The 22599-nt window shown below is 54.4% G+C and overlaps 2 protein-coding genes across 3 annotated transcripts in view; one reads left to right on the forward strand and one right to left on the reverse strand.

Annotated features, from left to right (window-relative positions):
- Nucleotides 1–2653, reverse strand: part of G6PD (glucose-6-phosphate dehydrogenase) — a 41040-nt gene extending 38387 nt beyond the window's left edge. The window contains exon 1 of the mRNA XM_077329745.1: nucleotides 2216–2653. The gene's annotated coding sequence lies outside the window, so the exon portion shown is untranslated. The remainder of the gene's footprint in view (nucleotides 1–2215) is intronic.
- Nucleotides 2654–2994: 341 nt separating this feature from the next.
- IKBKG (inhibitor of nuclear factor kappa B kinase regulatory subunit gamma) lies at nucleotides 2995–22542 on the forward strand. Of its 2 annotated transcripts, none has more exons than XM_077329746.1 (15): nucleotides 2995–3145; nucleotides 7147–7335; nucleotides 8304–8512; nucleotides 9077–9166; nucleotides 12290–12472; nucleotides 12619–12683; nucleotides 15053–15115; nucleotides 15656–15746; nucleotides 15848–15966; nucleotides 18143–18295; nucleotides 18653–18749; nucleotides 19079–19228; nucleotides 19700–19842; nucleotides 20529–20590; nucleotides 21798–22542. In XM_077329746.1, exons 2-15 carry the CDS (start codon nucleotides 7194–7196, stop codon nucleotides 21953–21955), a joined length of 1725 nt encoding a protein of 574 aa, XP_077185861.1. In that variant the 5' UTR covers nucleotides 2995–3145; nucleotides 7147–7193; the 3' UTR covers nucleotides 21956–22542. The 2 variants fall into 2 exon arrangements, with proteins under 2 accessions (XP_077185861.1, XP_077185862.1); XM_077329747.1 differs by having other exon boundaries at nucleotides 3127–3279.
- Nucleotides 22543–22599: the final 57 nt, after the last annotated feature.

Raw genomic sequence — 22599 nt, forward strand, 5'->3', positions numbered from 1 at the left:
ATTATGGCAGCCCGAGAGTTTTCAGGGCAGCTGGATCTAGGCGGGTCGACACTGCCATTCCTATTAGATTGCATCTCAACTGATATTAGTATTAATTTTTAATTGCTAGAAACCACTCTGAGAGCCGGTGTGGTTGGTTTTGAAAAGCAGAGTTTAAAAAACGGCAACAAATCAATCTGGTAATTTAAGATTTCACACGTCTCCAAACCGCAGTGTCATAACAGCTCTCCGGAACTGGCAGGAATCTGCAGGATCAGAAATCTGGAAGGACCAGCTGGCCAGAATTGCCCCCTGGTTCTTTCACAGGGACATGCCAGGCAGAAATCTGAAAGGAGACAAGCTTTCCTCGAGAAGCTTGTTAACAACGATTGGTCTACGTTTTATGTTTTATTATTATTTCAATCCTTGTGTAAATTTTATGTTGGGAGCCGTCTCGAGCCTGCTGTGCAGGGAGGAGCGGCCTAGAAATTAAATGGCTGTGCAGATTTTTCAGAAATATCGCTTTGGCAGTAGTACTGACAGCTTCAGAAGGTGGGTTGGGTAGGATCATATCCCCGTAGAGCCCCTTCCCTTCCTGAAACTCTACCCTTCCCAGGCTCCACCCCAGATCTCCAAGAATTTCATAACCCAGAGTTGGCATCCCTTCCCCAAAAGCCTCCGTCTTTGGGAGGCTGGAAAAGCTTTCTTCTGCTTGCTCACGGGCCATGGGATTTCCCAATTACTTGCTTATTCTCTCTCTCCCCAAAGTGGCTTTAAGAAATGGCTTTTACAAAGAACTTATTTTTTTTTTCCAGACTGAAACATGGCTGCTGCACAAGGACCGAAAAAATAAGCGTAGGCCGTATAGTGTGTTTTGAATTTGCAGTAGACCTAACACCAAGAAAGAGTCCAGTGGCGCCTTTAAGACCCACAAAGATTTATTCAAGGCGTGAGCTTTCGAGTGCAAGCACAAAGTGCTTGCACTCGAAAGCTCACGCCTTGAATAAATCTTTGTGGGTCTTAAAGTTTTGTTTTGTTGTGCTGCTTCAGACCAACATGGCTACCCACTTGAATCTATCAGGATGTATGTGTGTGTCACCAGGGGTGTGAAAATATAAATTGATTAGCCTGAAAATATAAATTAATTATGTAAGTTTGGGAACCACTGCTTTAGAACAGGGGTAGTCAACCTGTGGTCCTCCAGATGTTCATGAACTACAATTCCCATGAGCCCCCTGCCAGCAAACACTGGCAGGGGCTCATGGGAATTGTAGCTCATGAACATCTGGAGGACCACAGGTTGACTCCCCCTGCTTTAGAAGGTTAATAATCGCTCTTCGGAGGTCATGGAGAAATGCAGAAGCTTGCAGTTAAACGTATTTGACTCTGAGGGGCAGTAAACACTCATGCTATTTTCACTCTCCCCAGATTTTTTATATTTAACTCATATAGACCCTTCTTTTCTTCCCAATGGGGGAGTCAATGGTGGTGACATCATTCTCCATAGTAACAGCACAACAACCCTGCGAGGTAGATTATGCTGAGAGTGTGGGCTTGGCCCAACATCACCAGGAAACTTCCATGGTGGAGTGGGAATTCGAACCTGGGACTTCCAGATCCTAGTTCAGCTCTCTTAGCCACAGCACCAGGGGTGGCCAAACTCTCACCAGATGTCCATGGACTACAATTACCATGAGCCCCTGCCAGCAGATGTTTCTAGCCAGAGGAGAAATAAACATATCCATGAGGTTGGTTTGGGAAGAGACTGAGATGGGGTTACCAATGGGGAGCTGGAAAATTCCTGGAGGTTGGCACCTGGAAATTTTTTTGGGGGGGGAAGTGGGGGGAAGCCTGGGGAAGGCGGGGTTTGTGGAGAGAAAGCACCTCACTAAGGTACAGCAGCCAATTTCTCCCGGGGAACTGCTTTCTAGAGAACAATCATAACTCCAGATCTCCAGACCCCACCTGGAGGTTGGCAACTCTTAAACTAAGAGCCGTTTCCAACATCCCTGCAACTCGGTCCGCCTCTCTAACACTGGGGCCATACAGTATCTGCTTTGCAGGGAGGAGACACCGAACTTAACTCCAATTCCAGTCGCTCGTCTGAACGCAGAACTGTTGCCCCCGTTTTATGCAACGTGAGAACCCGTTGCGGCTTTTCACCCTTTGAGCGGAAATCCCGAAGGGGAGAAGAAGCCGGAACTATCTCTTGTTGTTGAGGCCGTTTCTCCCTTACCTCTATGCCCGGCTCCTCCAGCTGTAATGACTTCCTAGAGACACAGTTCCTTTGCGCACGCACCGGCTCCGCGGGTTATTTTTGACACCGATGTGTTTTCCTGGGCCGAGTGGCTCAAGCGAGCGACCCCATAGGAAACCTTGGACATGCTCGGGGGCACTTGCGGACGTCTAGTCGTGACCGCTTTACAACAAAAAGAGGAAAAGCGTCTCTTTTGCACCAGCGAAACGTGTTTACGCCGTTTCACTCTCAGGGATTGAGTCTAAAAGGGGGACACGCCTTTGCAGCTGATTTTCAAAGTCTCCATGACGGGAAAGGAAAGACCCGTCTAATCTCATCAGTGTCCAGACTCCGGAGACGCGATCGAGGCCCTAGGCTTGCCAGTCTCCAGCGGGTGGCTGGAGATCTCCCGGAATCCCAAACGACAACCTGCCTAAGAGCTCAACCCCCCCCCCAAGAGAAAAGGATGGTCTCTATGGCATTGCACCCAGCTGAGGTCCCCTCTCCCGCCCCCCCTCCCCCCCGGAATTGGCAACCGCCGTTCAAGCCCATCCTCCCGCCCACCAAAGAATCCTCGTGTTGCAAGCGGGGCTGCGCGCGAGCAGGCTGCACGGGAAGGCTGCAAATGCAAAAAAAATGCAAAAAAAAACACCCCTCCCTTTTGCAATGCAACCTCCCCCTTGCAGAGCAGCCCCATGCAGATGGGAGAACCTGCCCCGAGCGGGCACGACAGCCCTGCAAAGTCGTCCGGGCCTCTCCCGGCCCCTCCCCCTCGGGCCTGGCGTCGTCACATCCGCCCTGCTCGGCGCTTTCGCTTCTCCGGGTGCTTTGCTCCGGCCGCCTGCTCGTTTCCGGATCGCCCCGAAGCCACCGCGGAGGAGGAAGCAGGAAGCGGCCGGCCGGCCTGCCCGCAGCCCCGGGAGCCCGCAGGTGACGCGCCCCGCCGGCAACGGGAGGTTTCCCGGGGGGAGGGCGGGGACCCGGGCACGTGCGCGCTCCCTCCCTCCCGAGAAGACCTCTCCCCCCGGCAGACGGCTTGCACTGGGAAAGGACAGCCCTGCAGGGTAGGCCGGCCGACCCAGCCACCCGCCGCCTTCCCACGACGCCTGAAGCGGACCGGTCCTCTCTCCCCCAGCCCCGCTTCTCCTTTGCGCAACGCCTGCTATGGCCAGGAAAACTGCCAGCCTCCCGGCGGGTCCGGGAGGTCTCCCGGAATCCCAACAGGGCCCCGAGGGACGCGGGTCAGCCCCTCTGGAGGAAGTGGCAGCTCGGGAGTTTGGACTGGAGGGCGTTGGGTCGCTGGGGAAGCCCTTCCCCTTCCTCCCAATCCCCGGGGATTTCTCACCCAGAGTGCTGCCCCCTCCCCCAAGTCTCCAGGAATTTCTCAAGCCGAGTTGGTAACTGTTTGAACAGCCTGCCTCTGATTGCGGGGGGGGGGGAAGAGTTCCTTTGTACTACTTTGGGGGATGAGATCAAAGGTTGACCTAGTCCCACAAAGCTTCCTGGAAGCAAGTGTAGAGGTAGAGGGCCGTTTTCTCGTTTCTCCCCACTCCCTGCATGTTCAGGGGTATACTACTGCTGAACCAGGAGGCTCTACTTAGTGATCACAAGAAATAGCCCTTGGGGGTAGCTGTCAAACTGCAGCCAGTTCGTGGTGACCCTGTGGCTCGCTGTTGCTTTGCCTCTGTGTGGCAACCCTGGACTCCCCTCCGAATTCTCTCCACTTAGCTTCCCAGAGCTCATAGCAGCATCAGGGGTAGTCAAACTACGGCCCTCCAGATGTCCATGGACTACAATTCCCAGGAGCCCCTGCCAGCATTCGCTGGCAGGGGCTCCTGGGAATTGTGGTCCATGGACATCTGGAGGGCCGCAGTTTGACTACCCCTGGTTCGGTCAAGGCAGAGGGAAACAGAAGTGGTTTGCCATCGGCTACCTCTGCGTGGCAACCCTGGTCTACCTCGGTGGGCTTCCCTCCAAACAGTAACCCAGGCTGACCCCGCTTTCCTTCCGAGATGTGATGAGATCAGCCTAGTCCGGACTATTTGGGTCCAGGTACGAGACCGATGGGGGGGGTTTGCCTTTGTTTACCTCTGCGTGGCAACCCTGGCTTGTCAGTCTCCTGCCCAGAGAATAACCCAAAAGGGAAACGACAACCCAACCTGACAAGGCAAGTTAGGAACCTGAAGGTTGAGCTGCAATATATAGTTTAAAATCCAAACACATTACAATTACGTGCAGGTCATAAAAGTTAGAAACGCTGATAAAATCGCAGAATCAACAGTCACGCTTGAAACGTACAAGAAACAAAAACCAGGTGCTTTTTGACCCCTCAAAGGTCTTTCTTGGTGGTCAAAGAAGTTTAAATGTAAAACTATAAGAATATATCATAATGGGGCTAGCTGGGTGGGGAGGGAATTTTGAAAGAGCACCTCCAACTAACATATATATTATATATATGTATAAATGTTTACTTTGGAGCTTCTGCTTAACACACAAGAATTACCTTTGAGTGGGACAAGTGTCAGAGCAGTGACTTTTGAACGATATTTCGCAATGTGGGCTTCGTACTAGACAGTCTTATATATGTGCATACTAGTTGGAGTTTCACTTTCTAGATATTTATGCCACTTTGCAAGGCCCAAGATTATCTATTTTTATACCGTACAAGGGCATTTAAACTTATTTGACCACTGAGGAAGCCCCCTCAGGGCAGTGGTCTTAACCTTCCTAATGCTGCGACCCTTTAATCCAGTCCCTCGTGTTGTGGTGACCATGAAATTAGGCAAGGGTTGTCTCGCAGAAATTAAACCGAAACTGACCAAATGAAGATCCCTTGTTTGTGGTTGGATATAAATTGAGTTTTTCCGGGGTTTCTCGGCTCAGTTTTGCCTCTTGTCCCACTATGCCAATCTGGCTCTTTTCCGCTGCTCTAGACAGACAAAAGCGTTATTATTATTATTATTATTATTATTATTATTATTATTATTATTATTAATATACTAATATTAATATTAATATTAATATTTATTTAATTTATATCCTGCCTCCCCCCAGAGGGCGAGGCGGGTCACATAAAACCAATCCCCTAAAACAGGGGTAGTCAAACTGCGGCCCTCCAGATGTCCGTGGACTACAATTCCCAGGAGCACGGACATCTGGAGGGCCGCAGTTTGACTTCCCCTGCCCTAAAACAATAAAAGCACAATAAAACATAGTACAATTAATTACTAAAGTTATGACAAGAATGGCGGCAAAATTCAATATAACTTAACCCAGTTCCACACCCCCTAAGAAGGGAAAGGGAGGGGGCAGATGACAGACGCAACCGTCACATTTGTGAGGGGGGCTAGATCTTCTTGCTGCCCGGCCTCGACCGGAAGCCTGGCGGAAGAGCTCCGTCTTGCAGGCCCTGTGGAATGATGACAGTTCCCGCAGGAACATCCTTTCTCAATCTACCCCGCAAGGCTGTTGTGTGGATGGCACCCCCCCCCCGCGACCTCTGTGTAAGGGTCATTTGACCCCAAAGGGGTCTGGCCTCCCAGGTTGAGAACCACTGCCTTAGGGGTTGAATCGCATTTGGGTTTGGGTCCTGATAGGTTCCCTGTGTTCATTTTGATTCTGCCCTTGCTGTGCTAACCAAGCTTAGTCTGGGGCATCCAGGTCAAAGCAAGAGATGAAGTGGTTGGCCATTGTGTAGCTCTGCAGAGCGACCCGGCACTTCCTTGGTGGTCTCCCATGCAAATACTAACCAGGTCTGACCCTGCTGAGCTTCCGCAATCAAGACCACCTGATTGTGCTGGCCCATGCGCTGCCAACATGTTCTTATGCCTGGCCCTCGCTCTCCCAAGCTGAAGGCCAGGAAACTGAATCCAAGCACGCAAAAAAGCTTAAAACTCAACTCTTGACTTTGGCCCCCCTTCTGGCTTTAGTTGCCCCTCAGGTGAGCAACCTGCGGCCGAGCTGTAACATTTCAGAGAGGAGACAGAAATTCATATGACAGCCGCATCCTCCTTCCAACAGCAAAATGTCCCCACAATTAGGCTCATACTATTTGGCTTTCTTCTGGAGGTGTTTTCTATGGACCAAGGATTTAACTTTCAATTATATGAGCCCCACGCTGGCTGTAGGCATCGGGTGTGTCTGTACAACTGAACTGTTTGTGGGTTTTCCAGATGGGAAGCAGGACCAGACGGACCATCACTGGTCGGATCCAGCAGGGCTCTTCTGAGGTTCTATTCAGAGGAAGGTCTTGACCTCTGTGCCCTGGTGTTAGCTGGCCAGAGGAACTGGTTGACCACTGTGTGAGGCTGAATGCTGGACTAGGTGGACCTTCAGTGGTCTGACCCAGCAGGGCTCTTCTGAGGTTCCCATGAAAGCCTCGGCCTCCATGCCCTGTTGTTCACCCTCCAGAGGAGCTGGTTGGCCATTGTGTGATGCAGGATGCTGGACTAGGTGGACCTTCAGTGGTCTGAGCCAGCAGGGCTCTTCTGAGGTTCTCATGGTTCTCATGAAACCATTGATGGTTCCCATGAAAGCCTCGGCCTCCATGCCCTGTTGTTCACCCTCCAGAGGAACTGGTTGGCCATTGTGTGATGCGGAATGATGGACTAGATTGACCTTCAGTGGTTTGACCCAGCAGGGCTCTTCTGAGGGTCTTCTCAGGAGAAGGCCTCGGCCTCTCTGCCCTGTTGTTGGCCCTCCAGAGGAACTGGCTGGCCCCTGGGTGAAACGGGAGGCTGGACTGGATGGACCACTGGTCCATCAGGGTTCTTCTGAGGGTCTTCTCAGGGAAAGGCCTCGACCTCTGCCCCATTGTTGGCCCTCCAAAGGAACTGGCTGGCTACCATGTGAGATGGGAGGCTGGACGAGATGGACCTATGGTCTGATCCCGCAGGGCTTTTCTCATGTTCTTGTGTTATGTTCCTCCTCAGGGCCCCCGTGGACGTGTGCAGCAGCCCCAAAGGGGTAGAGCAGTAACATGGTGCAGCCAGGCAGCAGCGACTGTAGCATGATGGGAGATGATTCGTCCCTTGGCAGAGCTGCCGCCCCCCATCTGCCGGCCAAACTGCTAGGACCCGATGTGATCCAGCAGTTCTTGTCTGAGAACAGAGACCTCAAAGGTGAGTCGGGCACGGAGGGAAAGCTCTGAGACCCTGGAAGTGACAGATTCATGACTGGATCATAAGTTTGTTTGTAAAAAGATCCGTAGGAATAATAATAACAATATCTGGTAATAAAAAATGTCCTTCTAACAAGGGAAGAATAAGTTATTCGGCCTCTCGTACATTTGTCCTACTAATAAAGTCTAATGATTAAAAAAAATCCACTTCTAACAACTGAAAAAGAAGTTATTCTGACTTTGGTTAGCCAGTTTGGTGCAGTGGTTAGGAGTGCGGACTTCTAATCTGGCATGCCGGGTTCGATTCTGCGCTCCCCCACATGCAGCCAGCTGGGTGACCTTGGGCTAGTCACAGCACTGATAAAACCGTTCTGACTGAGCAGTGATATCAGGGCTCTCTCAGCCTCACCCACCCCACAGGGTGTCTGTTGTGGGGAGAGGAAAGGGAAGGCGAATGGAAGCCGCTTTGAGCCTTCTTTGGGTTTGTGAAAAGCGGCATCTAAGAACCAACTCTTCTTCTTCTTCTGTCTGGGAAATATAAACTCGGAGCAGGATCCGGTGATCCTTTCTCAGAGTAAACGGAGACCTGGAGAAGGGAAATGTACTAAGGCAGGGGTAGTCAACCTGTGGTCCTCTAAATGTTCATGGACTACAATTCCCACGAGCCCCTGCCAGCATTGCTGGCAGGGGCTCGTGGGAATTGTAGTCCATGAACATTTAGAGGACCACAGGTTGACTACCCCTGGCCTAGGGCATTCACATCAGTCCCTATATGGGGAATGTCAGGGCGTGGTGCTTGGATGCCATCGGCTGAGGGAGGCAATGCGGGATCAGGGCCGAGGCGGTGCCATGGGATTGCCAAGCGTCAGACACAGCCGAATAGCCGACGACGACAACCACAAGGGCTCTGGCTCCCTTGGGGACTCAGGCGCATTGCTTGTCCCCCCTTCCCGTCTGTTCTCCGGTCAGAGGCCATCCGGCAGAGCAACCTCATGCTACGGGAGCGCTACCGGGAGTTCCTGCACTTCCAGGCGTCCCACAAAGAAGAGAAGGATTTCCTCCTGCGCAAGTTCGAGGAGGCGCGGACGGTCGTGGTGGCCTTGCAGTCGGAACGGGCGGAGCTGCGGCGGAGGCTGGAGGGGGCGGTGCGGGAACTGGAGCCGCCGAAGAGCCAGCAGGTGAGCGGGCCGGGAGAGGGGCGCTTTCCGTCCTCCAGCTCTCCTCCCCCTTACTGCCCCGTGGGTGTCAAAGTCCTGCCCCACATGGAGGAGGTATGCGTTGGGATCAAGAGAGTGGGGGCTAAAGGTAAAGGTAAAGGTATCCCCTGTGCAAGCACTGAGTCATGTCTGACCCTTGGGATGACGCCCTCTAGCGTTTTCATGGCAGACTCAATACGGGGTGGTTTGCCAGCGCCTTCCCCAGTCATGACCGTTTACCCCCCAGCAAGCTGGGTCCTCATTTGACCGACCTCGGAAGGATGGAAGGTTGAGTCAACCTTGAGCCAGCTGCTGGGATTGAACTCCCAGCCTCACGGGCAGAGCTTCAGACTGCATGTCTGCTGCCTTACCACTCTGCGCCACAAGAGGCTCCTACCATAGTATATAAGGATAAAGTTAATCCATGCCTCATGGGCCGAGCTTTCAGACGGCTGCCTTACCACTCTGCGCCACAAGAGGCTCATCACAAGAGTGGGGGCTACTAGACAATAATTGGTTTCGGTCATTTTGCTTTCCTGCCCACAGGCCATTTTACAGCCATCCCTGGAGGAAGGGACCTCCGGAGCGTCGGAAGACCATGTGACCCTTACTCAAGAGGAGGATGTGCTGGCTGTGGTATGGATTTATGCCTCTGTCTGGGTCAGGCTTTCTCAGCCAGGGTTTTGTGGGACCCTGCGGGTTTCTTGATGGCCCTCGAAGGGTTTCCCGAAGGGGTGGGAGGAAATTAAAATTTTTAGATATTTAAAAAAATTGCTAAACATTAATCGGGTGTGGTTATGTCAACCTGCCTCTCCCCCTCCCAAAATGGCCAATGATGGGCCTGGAGGGGAGGGGACCCGGGTGGGTGTGGACACAGCTCTGCTTCCCGGCCATATTCTCCAAGATTGTGGCCACTTCTGAGGTTTCTCAAAGGTGCAAAGGTTGAGAAAGGCTGATCTAGTTGGAGAAGTAAAATGTGAGCTTGTGATGTAGCTGAGAAAGCGGAGATGCACGCCGTGTTCCCCAAGGAACCAATGAAATATGGGGTCCTCTCCTGTCCAGATTGATCGGCCTGTTTGGATTCCCCGGTCTGGTTCAAACTCTCTTTACCCCACAAAAACTGTTTGGAAACCCATTTCAAAAACTCGCTCAGCTCTTTCCTATAAAACAAGGGCCAACTTTTCATGATCGCGGTCCCATTCAATGGAGCTCAATCTGTGGACTGGGACCCCAAAGTGGTGGAGCCTCTGGAGGGCCTGCCCTCCCTACTGGCTGCCCCTGACTTTCCCTTGATGGCTCTCATATTTTGGAAAGTGAAAGCCAGCATGCATAAATAAATAAATACAGTGACCAGAAATGTACACAGCAGTCCAAATGATGCCTTACCATAACGCAGGGGTGGCCAAACTGTGGCTCTCCAGATGTCCATGGACTACAATTCCCATGAGCCCAGCTGGCAGGGGCTCATGGGAATTGTAGTCCACGGACATCTGGAGAGCCACAGTCTGGCCACCCCTGCGATAAATCTATACCAGGGAATTACAGTACCAGCTGTCATTCTCAACCCTTTTAACATCTTTAAACCAGCCTGTCTAAATTCCCCCACCATTGTGAAACCCTTGAAATGTCCTTCAGGCTTGGAGAAACCCGAAAACCGGCAAAATAATGCAGAATACGTTTGAGAAGCAGAGCTGTGCTCACACCCACCCGGGCCCCTCTGCTTCCCACCCACGCCCCAGTCCCATCCCTGGCCATTTTGGGAGGGATGGGTGACGTGTCATGCCACCGGATAAACGTTGGAACAACTTTTAAACCTTTATTAAAGATTAATGATTAACTACCCCCCTCCACCCCCCCCTGTTCGGCCGTCAAACAAGTTTTAAACAGCTTTGCATCTGCAAGAATGCCTGGCTTTTTATGGACTGCGCTTAGGGACAGAACCGTCCTGAGAAGTCCGGCCAGGGACGGAGAACGCTGACCGTTGGCAACTGGCAGTTGGGTGGGGGGCAGAAGGGAGAGGGGTCGCAGGTGGGGAGACCTCCAGCAGAGGAGTGGGAAGAGGGGCGGCAGATTGGCCGGCTTATTATTTGGGGTGAGGTCACAGGGGGCGCATTAAGACTTCGGTAGGCTGCCCACGTCTGTCGTCGTGATGTGAAATAGGGAAATATCGAAAATACTCACCTTGTTTGTGTCAGCCTCTTCCTTCTGTTGAGAGATTCTGCCCGTGCCTTGAACAGGGGGGTATTTGTTGTATAAAGTGTTCCTCGTCTCAAGAGCACATTGTGAACGGACCTAATTGAGGACTCCCAAACTTATTGAGGGAGGCCTCCCTAATTGAGGGAGGCCAAGGGACCAAGCCCTATGAAGATAGGTTGAGGGACTTGGGAATGTTTAGCCTGGAGAAAAGGAGGTTGAGAGGGGACATGATAGCCCTCTTTAAGTATTTGAAAGGTTGTCACTTGGAGGAGGGCAGGATGCTGTTTCTGCTGGCTGCAGAGGAGAGGACACGCAGTAATGGGTTTAAACTACAAGTACAACGATATAGGCTAGATATCAGGAAAACAATTTTCACAGTCAGAGTAGTTCAGCAGTGGAATAGGCTGCCTAAGGAGGTGGTGAGCTCCCCCTCACTGGCAGTCTTCAAGCAAAGGTTGGATACACACTTTTCTTGGATGCTTTAGGATGCTTTGGGCTGATCCTGCGTTGAGCAGGGGGTTGGACTAGATGGCCTGTATGGCCCCTTCCAACTCTATGATTCTATGAAACGCACAAGGTTGAAGAAGAGTTGGATTTAAGTTGTTGAAGTTGAAGAAGAGTTGGGTTTAAATACCTCACTTTTCTCTACCAGAAGGTGTCTCAAAGCAGTTTACAATCTCATTCCTCTCCCGACAGCAGATATCCTGACAGGTAGGAGGGTCTGAGAGAAATCAGACAGAACTGCTCTGTGAGAACAGCTGTAACAGGACTGTAACTAGCCCAAGGTCAACCAGCTGACTACATGTGGAAGAGCGGGGAATCAAACCGAGCTTCCCAGATTAGAAGCCACCGCCCTTAACCACCACACCAAGCTGACGAAGAAATTTGCCCTGACCTGGGGGTTTGGTTTGCCGTCGTGTTGTTGCTGGTTTTCTATTTTGTGAATTGTTGTGTTTAGGTGGGTTTTTTAGGGGACTTGTATTTTACTTATTTTACCTTCTAACCCACCACAAGCCAGCTTTGCTGAGAGTGGCGGGTAATAAATTTAAATTTTAACAACAACAATAATAATAATAATAAAAAAAAAACAAAGCTCTCTCCCTGCCACAACTTTTGGTAGTCTTTAAGATTTTTTACTTATTTATTTAGATTTCTAGATGCTACTGAACCCTTCCTCTTTTCTAGTGCTCAGCCAGCCTAACACAGCAACCCATCTTGGTCTTTCTTCAAGTCCAAGCGCACCTGAAAGACTAACCCAATTTGGGGGCAGGGGAGGAGCTTTCAGGACTCTGCTCCCTTCTTCAGATTGGATCCACAAAAGCTCATGCCACAAGTGTGGTTATAGTCCGTTACTCTGTTTCAGTTCTGGTTAGTAGGCAAGCCCTCTCCTTTGGCTGGATTTTGGATTCCCTTGTGTTGAAGTCACCGTCCATCGCGAATTAGGCTTGGGCAGTTTGGCACAATGGGTTCCCCGTCCTCAGGCATCCAGATCCAGAGCGGGTTGCTTGTCCTAAGCTCCCCACGCCCAATTCCACACTTTCCCTCTCCCAAATGCCTTGCCAGGTCCCGGAAATGCCGAAACAGCAGAAGGAGCGGCTGGAGGCCCTCCAAGAAGCCCTGACGGCCCTCCAAGAAGCCAACGAGGCCCTGCAGAGGGAGAAGCTATCATTGCAATCCGAGATCTCCACACTACAGCAAGTGGTGAAGAACTCGACGCCCCCCGAGGAGTCCCAAGCAAACGTCAAAGTAAGAGCTTGGGGCGAAAGAGGAGCGGTGGGTGTTGGGGCCAAAGATTTGGGATGGCCACAGGACTCCGGGCGAGTTCTGGAAGGTGACGGCGACAGCTAGAGTGGCCGAGTCGAGCTCATGATGTCATGTGACTTCCTTCCCAGGAGAATGGTCTTCCGGCAGAGCGCCCCCTGGAGGTGGAGTCGTTGCAGGGGTCCGGGGATGACAGGTAAGGTCAAGGCCAACCTACAAGGTGTTTGGAAGCCTCCCGTGGTCAGCAGGCCTCAGAGTTTCACCCAGGGTGCACTCAGGTTACAGTGTCAGCGATAGGGTGGTTGGTGCCCTGCATGGCGCAGGGGGTTGGACTAGATGACCCAGGAGGTCCCTATGATTCTAGATGTGCATTGCTGATTTCTGACTGTTGCATCCTCAGCAAAAAGAAAAGGAAACCGAAAACCCAACCAGAACAGAATGTTTCAGGGGGTTCTTAACGGGAAAAAAAATTGAGAAAGGCTGAGATAGCGACTGGAGTTCTGGTGGGCTGTGGGGACTGAAAGGCATCTTAAAACTGAGCTTGTGTGGGAAACATTGATGAATCACCGTTCGGCGTAGCGTCGCTCCTGATGCTTGGGGCTATCTCTGCCCCTCTGGGCAGCCACCTTGTGTTAAGCTGCCCCACTTCTGTGGGTGCACCCCCCCCCACCTGCTTTCAGAGCCCGAAACGGCGACCACAGGCTCAGACAGGTTGGGGAACCCACTTTGAGCCCCTTCCTTGCCGTTGAGAGCCAGTTTGGTGGAGTGGTTAGGAGTGCGGACTTCTAATCTGGCATGCCAGGTTCGATTCTGCACTCCCCCACATGCAGCCAGCTGGGGGACCTTGGGCTAGTCACAGCACTGATAAAGCTGTTCTGACCGAGCAGTGATATCAGGGCTCTCTCAGCCTCACCCACCCCACAGGGTGTCTGGTGTGGGGAGAGGAAAGGGAAGGTGACTTTAAGCCACTTTGAGCCTCCTTCGGGTAGGGAAAAGCGGCATATAAGGACCAACTCTTCTTCTTCAGTAATCTCAGGGCTCACTCAGCCTCCCCTCCCTCACAGGGTGTCTGTGGTGGGGAGAGGAAAGGGAAGGCGACTGTAAGCCGCTTTGAGCCTCCTTCGGGTAGGGAAAAGCGGCATATAAGAACCAACTCTTCTTCAGTATCCTCAGGGCTCTCTCAGCCTCCCCTCCCTCACAGGGTGTCTGTTGTGGGGAGAGGAAAGGGAAGGCGACTGTAAGCCGCTTTGAGCCTCCTTCGGGTAGGGAAAAGCGGCATATAAGAACCAACTCTTCTTCAGTATCCTCAGGGCTCTCTCAGCCTCCCCTCCCTCACAGGGTGTCTGTGGTGGGGAGAGGAAAGGGAAGGCGACTGTAAGCCGCTTTGAGCCTCCTTCGGGTAGGGAAAAGCAGCATATAAGAACCAACTCTTCTTCAGTATCCTCAGGGCTCTCTCAGCCTCCCCTCCCTCACAGGGTGTCTGTGGTGGGGAGAGGAAAGGGAAGGCGACTGTAAGCCGCTTTGAGCCTCCTTCGGGTAGGGAAAAGCGGCATATAAGAACCAACTCTTCTTCTTCAGTATCCTCAGGGCTCTCTCAGCCTCCCCTCCCTCACAGGGTGTCTGTTGTGGGGAGAGGAAAGGGAAGGCGAATGGAAGCCGCTTTGAGCCTCCTTCGGGTAGGGAAAAGCGGCATATAAGAACCAACTCTTCTTCTTCAGTATCCTCAGGGCTCTCTCAGCCTCCCCTCCCTCACAGGGTGTCTGTTGTGGGGAGAGGAAAGGGAAGGCGACTGTAAGCCGCTATGAGCCTCCTTCGGGTAGGGAAAAGCGGCATATAAGAACCAACTCTTCTTCAGTATCCTCAGGGCTCTCTCAGCCTCCCCTCCCTCACAGGGTGTCTGTTGTGGGGAGAGGAAAGGGAAGGCGACTGTAAGCCGCTTTGAGCCTCCTTCGGGTAGGGAAAAGCGGCATATAAGAACCAACTCTTCTTCAGTATCCTCAGGGCTCTCTCAGCCTCCCCTCCCTCACAGGGTGTCTGTGGTGGGGAGAGGAAAGGGAAGGCGACTGTAAGCCGCTTTGAGCCTCCTTCGGGTAGGGAAAAGCGGCATATAAGAACCAACTCTTCTTCTTCAGTATCCTCAGGGCTCTCTCAGCCTCCCCTCCCTCACAGGGTGTCTGTTGTGGGGAGAGGAAAGGGAAGGCGAATGGAAGCCGCTTTGAGCCTCCTTCGGGTAGGGAAAAGCGGCATATAAGAACCAACTCTTCTTCTTCAGTATCCTCAGGGCTCTCTCAGCCTCCCCTCCCTCACAGGGTGTCTGTTGTGGGGAGAGGAAAGGGAAGGCGAATGGAAGCCGCTTTGAGCCTCCTTCGGGTAGGGAAAAGCGGCATATAAGAACCAACTCTTCTTCTTCTTCTTCTTCTTCTTGCCCTTCGCTTTACTAAGCAGCAAGGCCTGGCCCACGGGTTTCCCGTTGCTGGGGGGGAGATTCAGGAACGCAGAGAGCGGGCATTGCAAACCGGATTGTAGGGAAGCTTCACAGCCCCTCCGTCTGTTCTTTCTTTGCAGGAAGGGTTCTGGAGGGGACCAGGCCGAGCAGCTGACTCAGAAGTTGAGGGAGGCCGAGGAGGAGTGAGTTTCTTCGGCTAGGCCCTCTGCCAGGGCTCATCAGGCAGGAGATGAGTGGGCTGAGCGTTCAAGATTTGACTGGCAGATTGCTTAAAAAGGTCGCTTTGGGAGAATCCTTGCTGTTGACCGAAGCTGTGGCAGCCATTTTGTGGCTGGCTCCACCTCCAGCGGCAGCCATTTTGCAGCAGCACTGGCCGTACCGGGTCAAAATTCCAGAGGTGCACAGAAGCTGTGCAGAGATTGAAAATTGCAACCGTCCATGTGCTGTACAATATTTTTTTTCCAGTGTTGTGCCTCCCGCTACGCTTCCATCTTTTATCAGTTGACTTTCCCTAAAAATCAGAGGTCAAAAGGGGGAGGGTCAAAAGGGATGGGATGCTCATGTCGGGAGGGGGATTGTGGGGAGACGGGCTGTCCAGTTTGGCTCAGCAGGCTAATCTGCTACAGCCTGGGTATCATTATGGGTGACTGACCGGTTGAACTCACTGAGGACACGCGAGAAGCTTAAGAGTGGCCCCTGATGCTCTCCTTTCCCGACTGCAGGAGGGCAGCCCTTCGTCAGCAGCTGGCCTCGGTCCGGGAGGAGCTGGCCCACGTGGCAGCCCGGCAGCAAGAGACACAGCAGCAGCTGCAGGTAACCGGCACAGTCATGCCCCCACCCAGTCCGGGAAGCCAAAGCAGGCCCCTTTCCCCGTGGCCAAAGCCCTGACCTGTGATGCTTCCCCCCCTTGGCAGCAAGTAGGAGAGGACAAGGCCTCCCTGAAGGCCCAGGTGACCTCCCTGCTGGGGGAGCTGCGGGAGAGCCAGAGCCGCCTGGAGACCAGCACACAGGAGAAGAAGGCCCTGGAGGAGAGGTGGGGAGCGTTCCGGGAGGCTGGGGGTGGGATCATGCGACACTCGCCCGGTGGGGGATGGGGCGGAGGTTGACAGATCCAGGGTGGGAAAGATTTGGGAATGCAGCCTGGGGAAGACAGGGATTATACTGGGAGGCAATGACATAGAATTCACTCTCCCAAAGCAGCCCTTTCCTCCAGGGGAACTGATCTCTGCAGTCTGGAGAGGAGCTGGAATTCCAGGGGATCCCCAGGCCCCACCTGGAGGCTGGCATCCCTGACCCTCAGTGGGGTCCAAGGCCACAGAGTCCCCCTCCCAAGCAGCCCTTTCCTCCAGGGGAACTGAGCTCTGCAGTCTGGAGAGGAGCTGGAATTCCAGGGGATCCCCAGGCCCCACCTGGAGGCTGGCATCCCTGACCCTCAGTGGGGTCCAAGGCCACAGAGTCCCCCTCCCAAGCAGCCCTTTCCTCCAGGGGACTGATCTCTGCAGTCTGGAGAAGAGCTGGAATTCCAGGGAATCCCCAGGCCCCACCTGGAGGCTGGCATCCCTGACCCTCAGTGGGGTCCAAGGCCACAGAGTCCCCCCTCCCAAGCAGCCCTTTCCTCCAGGGGAACTGATCTCTGCAGTCTGGAGACGAGCTGGAATTCCAGGGAATCCCCAGGCCCCACCTGGAGGCTGGCATCCCTGACCCTCAGTGGGGTCCAAGGCCACAGAGTCCCCCCTCCCAAGCAGCCCTTTCCTCCAGGGGACTGATCTCTGCAGTCTGGAGAGGAGCTGGAATTCTGGGGATCCCCTAATCTCCCCTGGAGGCTGGCCTGACTGTGTCCCGCCCTGGCCCTGGCCCTGGCCTGAGAGGCCTCCTTGCCTGCCCAGTGATGTAGCCATTAGGAAACAATGAGCCAGGGCTGCTCTGTGAGGCAGTTGCTTGGTGGTCCTTCCCCCCCTGGGCACAGCAGGCTCGAAGGGGCAGAACTTGATCGTTCCGGGCAGCCGTGGGCCAGGCCCCTGCAGAGGAGGCCAGTTTCCCGGCAGGCCTTCCGTTGCGGAACCCCCGGCCGGAGCCTCCAAGTCCAGCGAGCAGAGGGCCGCCCCCGGGACCTCCTGGAGGAGTTTCCAGTCTCCAAAAAGGACGGATCCACCTTGACGCCTTCCGGGAGAGGCTGGCCGGCCCCAGAGCTGGGCTGTTGGTTCTCCTCGAGGCGTCCGAGAGAAGGTCCTTAGTGGCTTGCGACCAGCCGTGCTTTGAGGAGCTTCAGCAAAGCGCAGGCAAAAGAAAAAATGCTTCGCCGTGAGAGACTGAGGGCAGGGATCTCCGTCTCTCTCTCTGCGTGCTGAAGAGGCGAGCGGATGCCCTCTTCGGGAGAGCGGTTGGGATGGAGAAGCCGAAGAAAACGCTGCTGGTGAACTGGGCGACCAAAGCGGCCTACTTCTCTCACAGAGGGCCAGAAGAGGCCGGCCGTTTCCGATGCTATGGCAAGGAAGACTACCGAAGGTGCATAGAAGACGTCCCGTTAATGTCAGGGGTGGCCACACTGTGGCTCTCCAGAGGTCCATGGACTACAATTCCCATGAGCCCCTGCCAGGGCAGGGGCTCATGGGAATTGTAGTCCATGGACCTCTGGAGAGCCACAGTTTGCCAGCCCCTGCATTTTAAAAAGTTGTTGTCCCTTCCACAGCGCAACTCTGCCTTGAAGATGTTGGTATTACATTACATCCTGGTAAAGATTTGCTACTGATTTTTAAGCATGACCCCCACTCCTTGATGATTTCCGGTCGGCTCCGCCTCTCACGGCAGCCATGCTGCGGCTGGCTCCGCCCCCTCGTGGCAGCCATTTTGTTTTGTCCAGCCCGCCACCGTGTTCAGTATTGTTCTGGTGACCTGTAGAGTTTTGAAGGCAAGATACAACCCTGGACTTCCGTAGGGGACTCCCGTCTAAGTCGTTCACCGTGGATGACCCTGCGTAGCTTTCGAGATGTGACAAGATCAGGCCAGGTTGGACCAGCCAGGTCGAGGCAAGACATGAGCAGGGGTGGTCTGCCCTTGCCTGCCTCTGCGTGGCAACCCTGGCGTTCCTGGGTGGTCTCTCCACTTAGCCTCCCAGATCTCACAAGGTGGGCCCGGCAGGGGCCAGCCAAGGCCAGGGTGAGGGTCTCCTAGCGAGCCGGTCAAGCGTCGCCCTCTTTGTTTCCTTCCAGGGTCCAGTCTGCAGGAGAACGGCTGCAGCACCTGGAGAAGGAGGCAGAGGCCCGCACCAAGCAGCACAGCGTCCAGGTGGATCAGCTGCGGCTGAAGGTGCAGGACCTGGACAGCGCCCTGCGGGTGGAGAGGCAGAGCGCCACGGAGGAGAAGTGAGTCCGGGCAGAGCTCCGGGGGGGACGAGTGGGGCCTCTAGTGCCAGAATATTTGCGGGGCCCTAGCGGAGCTCCATTGCAGCTGGGGTGGCCAGATTGGGGGCAGGGGTGGAAAGGGGTGTCACCCCAAGTGTCCTTAAAGAGGGGAAAGGGGGGGGGGAGGCAAAAGGCTGCACCAGATCAGGGGAGGCATCTTGTGGGGCTCCTAGAAGTGCAGGGCCCATGGCATGTGGCACATGGGTAAACTGGCCCTGGGAAGGAGGGGCAGTTCTGCTAGGTGTTGTCCACCCTGTGCCAAATCCCCATCATCTGATGCTCTCTCTCTCTCTCTGTCTCTCTCTGCCCTCGGTACAGGAAAAAACTAGCCCAGCTCCAGGGGGCCTATCACCAGCTCTTCCAGGAGTACGATGCCCACATCAAAGCCAGCATGGAGAACGAGAAACGAATCAAGGTGGGCCGAGGCTTGGGGTGGCGGCCGCGAGGCCCCTCCTGCGTTCCTTTCCGTCCACAAGGGCAGGAGCGGATCAGCCACGAAGGCCGCGGGGAAAGTCCCGGTGGGTGGGAAACTGGTAGCCCTCGTGGGCAGGGAAGGAGGTGGCAGGGCTTCCTGAGAAGGCTTCCTCCCTCTCTTGGGCCACTTCCGAGGTGTTTTGTGTGTGTTTTTTTAAACTTCTCAGTTTGCCCTCTGGGACAGTTGCAAGGCTTATCTGCCCCTCCTGTTCCTGACCGCTGTTCCTCCCCCCTCCTGTTCCTGACCGCCGTCTCTGTGTCCCTCGTCAGGTCTTGGACCAGCAGGCTGCCGAACTGTCGGACCAGCTGCAGCAAGCGGAGGAGGCCCTGGTGGCCAAGCAGGAGCTGATCGACAAGCTGAAGGAGGAGGCCGAGCAGCACAAAACCGTCATGGAAACCGTGCCGGTCCTGAAGGCGCAGGTGAGCCGGAGGGAGAGCCGGTTTGGTGTCGTGGTGAGGAGTGCGGACTTCTAATCTGGCATGCCGGGTTTGATTCCCCGCTCCCCCACATGCATCCAGCTGGGTGACCTTGGGCTAGTCACAGCACTGATAAAACTGTTCTGACCGGGCAGTGATATCGGGGTTCTCTCAGCCTCACCCACCTCACAGGGTGTCTGTTGTGGGGAGAGGAAAGGGAAGGTGACTGGAAGCCGCTTTGAGACTCCTTCGGGCAGAGAAAAGCGGCATATAAGAACCAACTCTTCTTCTTCCAGTGGCCAGCCGCTGGGCAAAACCCCACCCTACTTTCTAAAAAAGATTTGACAAGCCCCTGGGACGCTGCCATGGTGCCCATGGGCACCCTGTCGAGGAGCCCTGGTCAACCTCTAAACAAAGTGTGTGAGCAGCACCCCAATGCGTGAAGTAACAGCTCTCCTCTCCTTCGACACTCAGGCGGAGATCTACAAGACAGACTTCTTGGCGGAGCGCCACGCTCGCGAGAAACTCCACGAACAGCGGGAGGCCCTGGTGGAGCAGCTGGCACAGATGCAGCGGGACTATGAGAAGCTGAAGGCCGATTCGGAGGGCACCAGCCGGTAAGGGGGCTGGCACCGTTATCAGGAGGGGGTTCGTTTTGCTTTCAAACTGGAGTCACGTGTGGCTGAGGGGAGCCTCCACGTTCAGGGGCACAAATCCTCTGAATCCCAGACCCAGGAGGCAGCCTCAAGGGAAGGCCTCGGCCTCGGCCCTGTTGTCGTCCTCCAGAGGGGAGACGGGAGGCTGGACTAGACGGGCCTCACTGGTTTGATCCAGCAGGGCTCTTTCGAGGTGCTTATGAAGGTTTCAGCCTTTCTGCCTTTGCTGTTGGCCCTCCGGAGGAACTGGCTGGCGGCTGGGAGAAAGAGGACGCTGCACTACGCTACTCCCCTATCCTTTCCTCTTCACCTCTTTAATAATTGGGGGAGGGATGCGATTTTTAGCCGTCATGTTAGTAGATTGATGTTTTAATGGGAATTTTAATGGGGTTAGTTGTTGTGACCCGCCTCGAGCCTGTCGGGAGAGGCGGGAAATAAATCTAAAAATAATAATAATAGATAGAACTGACCCACCATGGCTCTTCTTATGCTTTGTTCAATAGCAATTTCCTTGTCTGATAGCTTGCCCTCCCTAAGCCTGCGAGATTAAACTTCGCTTACCATCTCCAAGAATGCAAGGAGCCAAGAGGGGCAGAAGTTACCGAGTCGTTTGTGGCTGATGCTCCGTGTTCTTTCCTCTCCCGCAGGGCTCTGATGGAAGAGATGAGGAACCGCCACTCCGAGATGCGGCCCCCGCCTTCTCAGACGCGTGAGTACCGGAACGGCCTCCGTTCACCGCGTGGCAGGGGGATCCCTGGCATCCAGGGAGAAACCAGAGGCTTAAAACAAGCAAGGAGGTGCTCAGTGGAGCTAGGGGGACAAGGGGCTCTGGTGCCTCTGGCTTTTCACCCCCACGTACACGGTACTGTCAACAGCAGTGGCGTTGACCTCCATCCCTGGAATGAGGCCCACCCTGCAGGGAGGCTCCCAGCTTCCCTGCTCCTTTTGCAGCTGCAATTGCAAGGTGGGAATCAGTGGCCCATGACAAGCCCCGTGGGTCAAGGGCCAGAAAACAGTGCCATATTGGAAGGCAGAGCTCAGAAAAGGGACATGTCGCTCCCAAGCCAGCGTGCAGCACTGATGCTAGACTCGCTAGAGCAGGGGTAGTCAACCTGTGGTCCTCCAGATGTCCATCGACTACAATTCCCATGAGCCCTTGCCAGTGGACGTTTCATGACCCAGCAGTGCTTCAGCACTCTATGCCTCCATCCCTGTCCTTGCCTGGCTCAGGGGTCCCCACCCATTTGTAGCCTCTCATGCGGTGTGGTGGCCACTTCCCCGAAACAGCTGTTGCCGTTCCCCTCCAGGGACACAGTGAAGATCTTTGGGCTGAGGTGGGGTTACCTGCCAAAGGGACGTGTCTTGCCATCTGCCCAGCCAGCTAGGTTAAGAGAGGCAGGTTCTAATCTGGCAAGCCGGGTTTGATTCCCCACACTTCCTCCACGTGCAGCCCGCTGGGGGACCTTGGGCTTGCCAGAGCACTGATGAAGCTGTTCTCACAGAGCAGTTCTGGCGGAGCTCTCTCAGCCTCACGCCCCTCCCAGGGTTTCTGTGAGGAGAAGACGGGGATTGGAAGCTCCTTTGAGACTCCTTTGGGGAAAGGAAAGCGGCATAGAAGAACCAACTCGTCTTCTTAATCTCAGGGCTCTCCCAGCTTCACCCCTCTTACAGGGAGGAAAGGGAAGGCAATTGGCAGCTGCTCTGAGACTCCTTCGGGCAGTGAAAAGCAGGGCATTCAAAAAACAACTCCTCCTCTTTGTCAGAGCTCCAGTGTCCAATCAGGGGCCTGGCTGGGCAACAATTCCCCTTTTTAAAAACGCGTGGCAGAGCACCACCCTGAAAGACTGGGGGGGGGGAGAGAGAAAACAGGACTTTGAGCTCCGCGCGTTGACCCGTTGTCCTTGCCGCCCTTCTAGCTTACATGATGGGTGCCGCCCAGTTCCACCCCCAGCTGACCCCGGGGCCGAGGCACGGCGTGGCCGAAGAGAAGCCGGACTACTGCTGCCCCAAGTGCCAGTACAAGGCTCCGGACATGGACACCCTACAGATCCACATCATGGACTGCATCCTGTGAGGGCGACGAAGGAAGAGTCCCCATCCCTCCTTGCCGGCGAGAATGTGCTTTTTCTGCTGCGTGGCCTAAATCGGAGCCCAGCCGTTCGGCTGCTGCAAGCTGACTTGGACGATTTTGCTCCTCTCCCACAAATCCCCCCCTCCCCCCACAAATTTAACTTTTTTCCCCCTTCTCCTTCACGTGTGGCCGGGCCTGCTGCTGTCCTTTGGGGCTCGGCTGCACCGGCAGCCATGGGGAGAAAGGGGGATTTGCACTGTTCCTCGGGATGTCGTGTCTGCTGCCTTAGCGAGCATAACGCTGTCTCTGCGGGGCTGGGCAGGTTCAGGGTAAAGGAGCACAGAGAAGGGCTCTCGTTTTGGGGGGTTGGGAAGGAAAGCTCCCTTTCTGATCCCCAAAGAGGCTGACCCTATAAGTGCCTTTAACATTTCCTCAGCCCGACTGTGACTAGGCGGAAAAATGTATAGGGAAACCCTACAAAGGGGACGGGCTGTTCTCCTCTGCTTTCTCAGGAGCTGCCGGTTTGGGCAGCCGCCAGGGAGCCACTGTATAAATCTTGCCTTCGATTAATTAAAGCAAAGTTCGCGATTTGGGTTTCTCCCCGGCCCCCCTTTATGCCAACGCTCCGCCCTGCCAGCGAAGTCCCC

Source organism: Paroedura picta, chromosome 3 (genome assembly GCF_049243985.1).
Source record: "Paroedura picta isolate Pp20150507F chromosome 3, Ppicta_v3.0, whole genome shotgun sequence".
Taxonomy (NCBI): domain Eukaryota; kingdom Metazoa; phylum Chordata; class Lepidosauria; order Squamata; family Gekkonidae; genus Paroedura; species Paroedura picta.

What these genes read in the sequence shown, in the direction of transcription:
- IKBKG (XM_077329746.1), top strand. Translation starts at nt 7,194, where the DNA reads ATGGTGCAGCCAGGCAGCAGCGACTGTAGCATGATGGGAGATGATTCG. An exon ending in AGCCGCCGAAGAGCCAGCAG is followed by an intron (nt 8,513 to 9,076) that starts GTGAGCGGGCCG and finishes TCCTGCCCACAG; the next exon opens with GCCATTTTACAGCCATCCCT. An exon ending in TGCCGGTCCTGAAGGCGCAG is followed by an intron (nt 19,229 to 19,699) that starts GTGAGCCGGAGG and finishes TTCGACACTCAG; the next exon opens with GCGGAGATCTACAAGACAGA.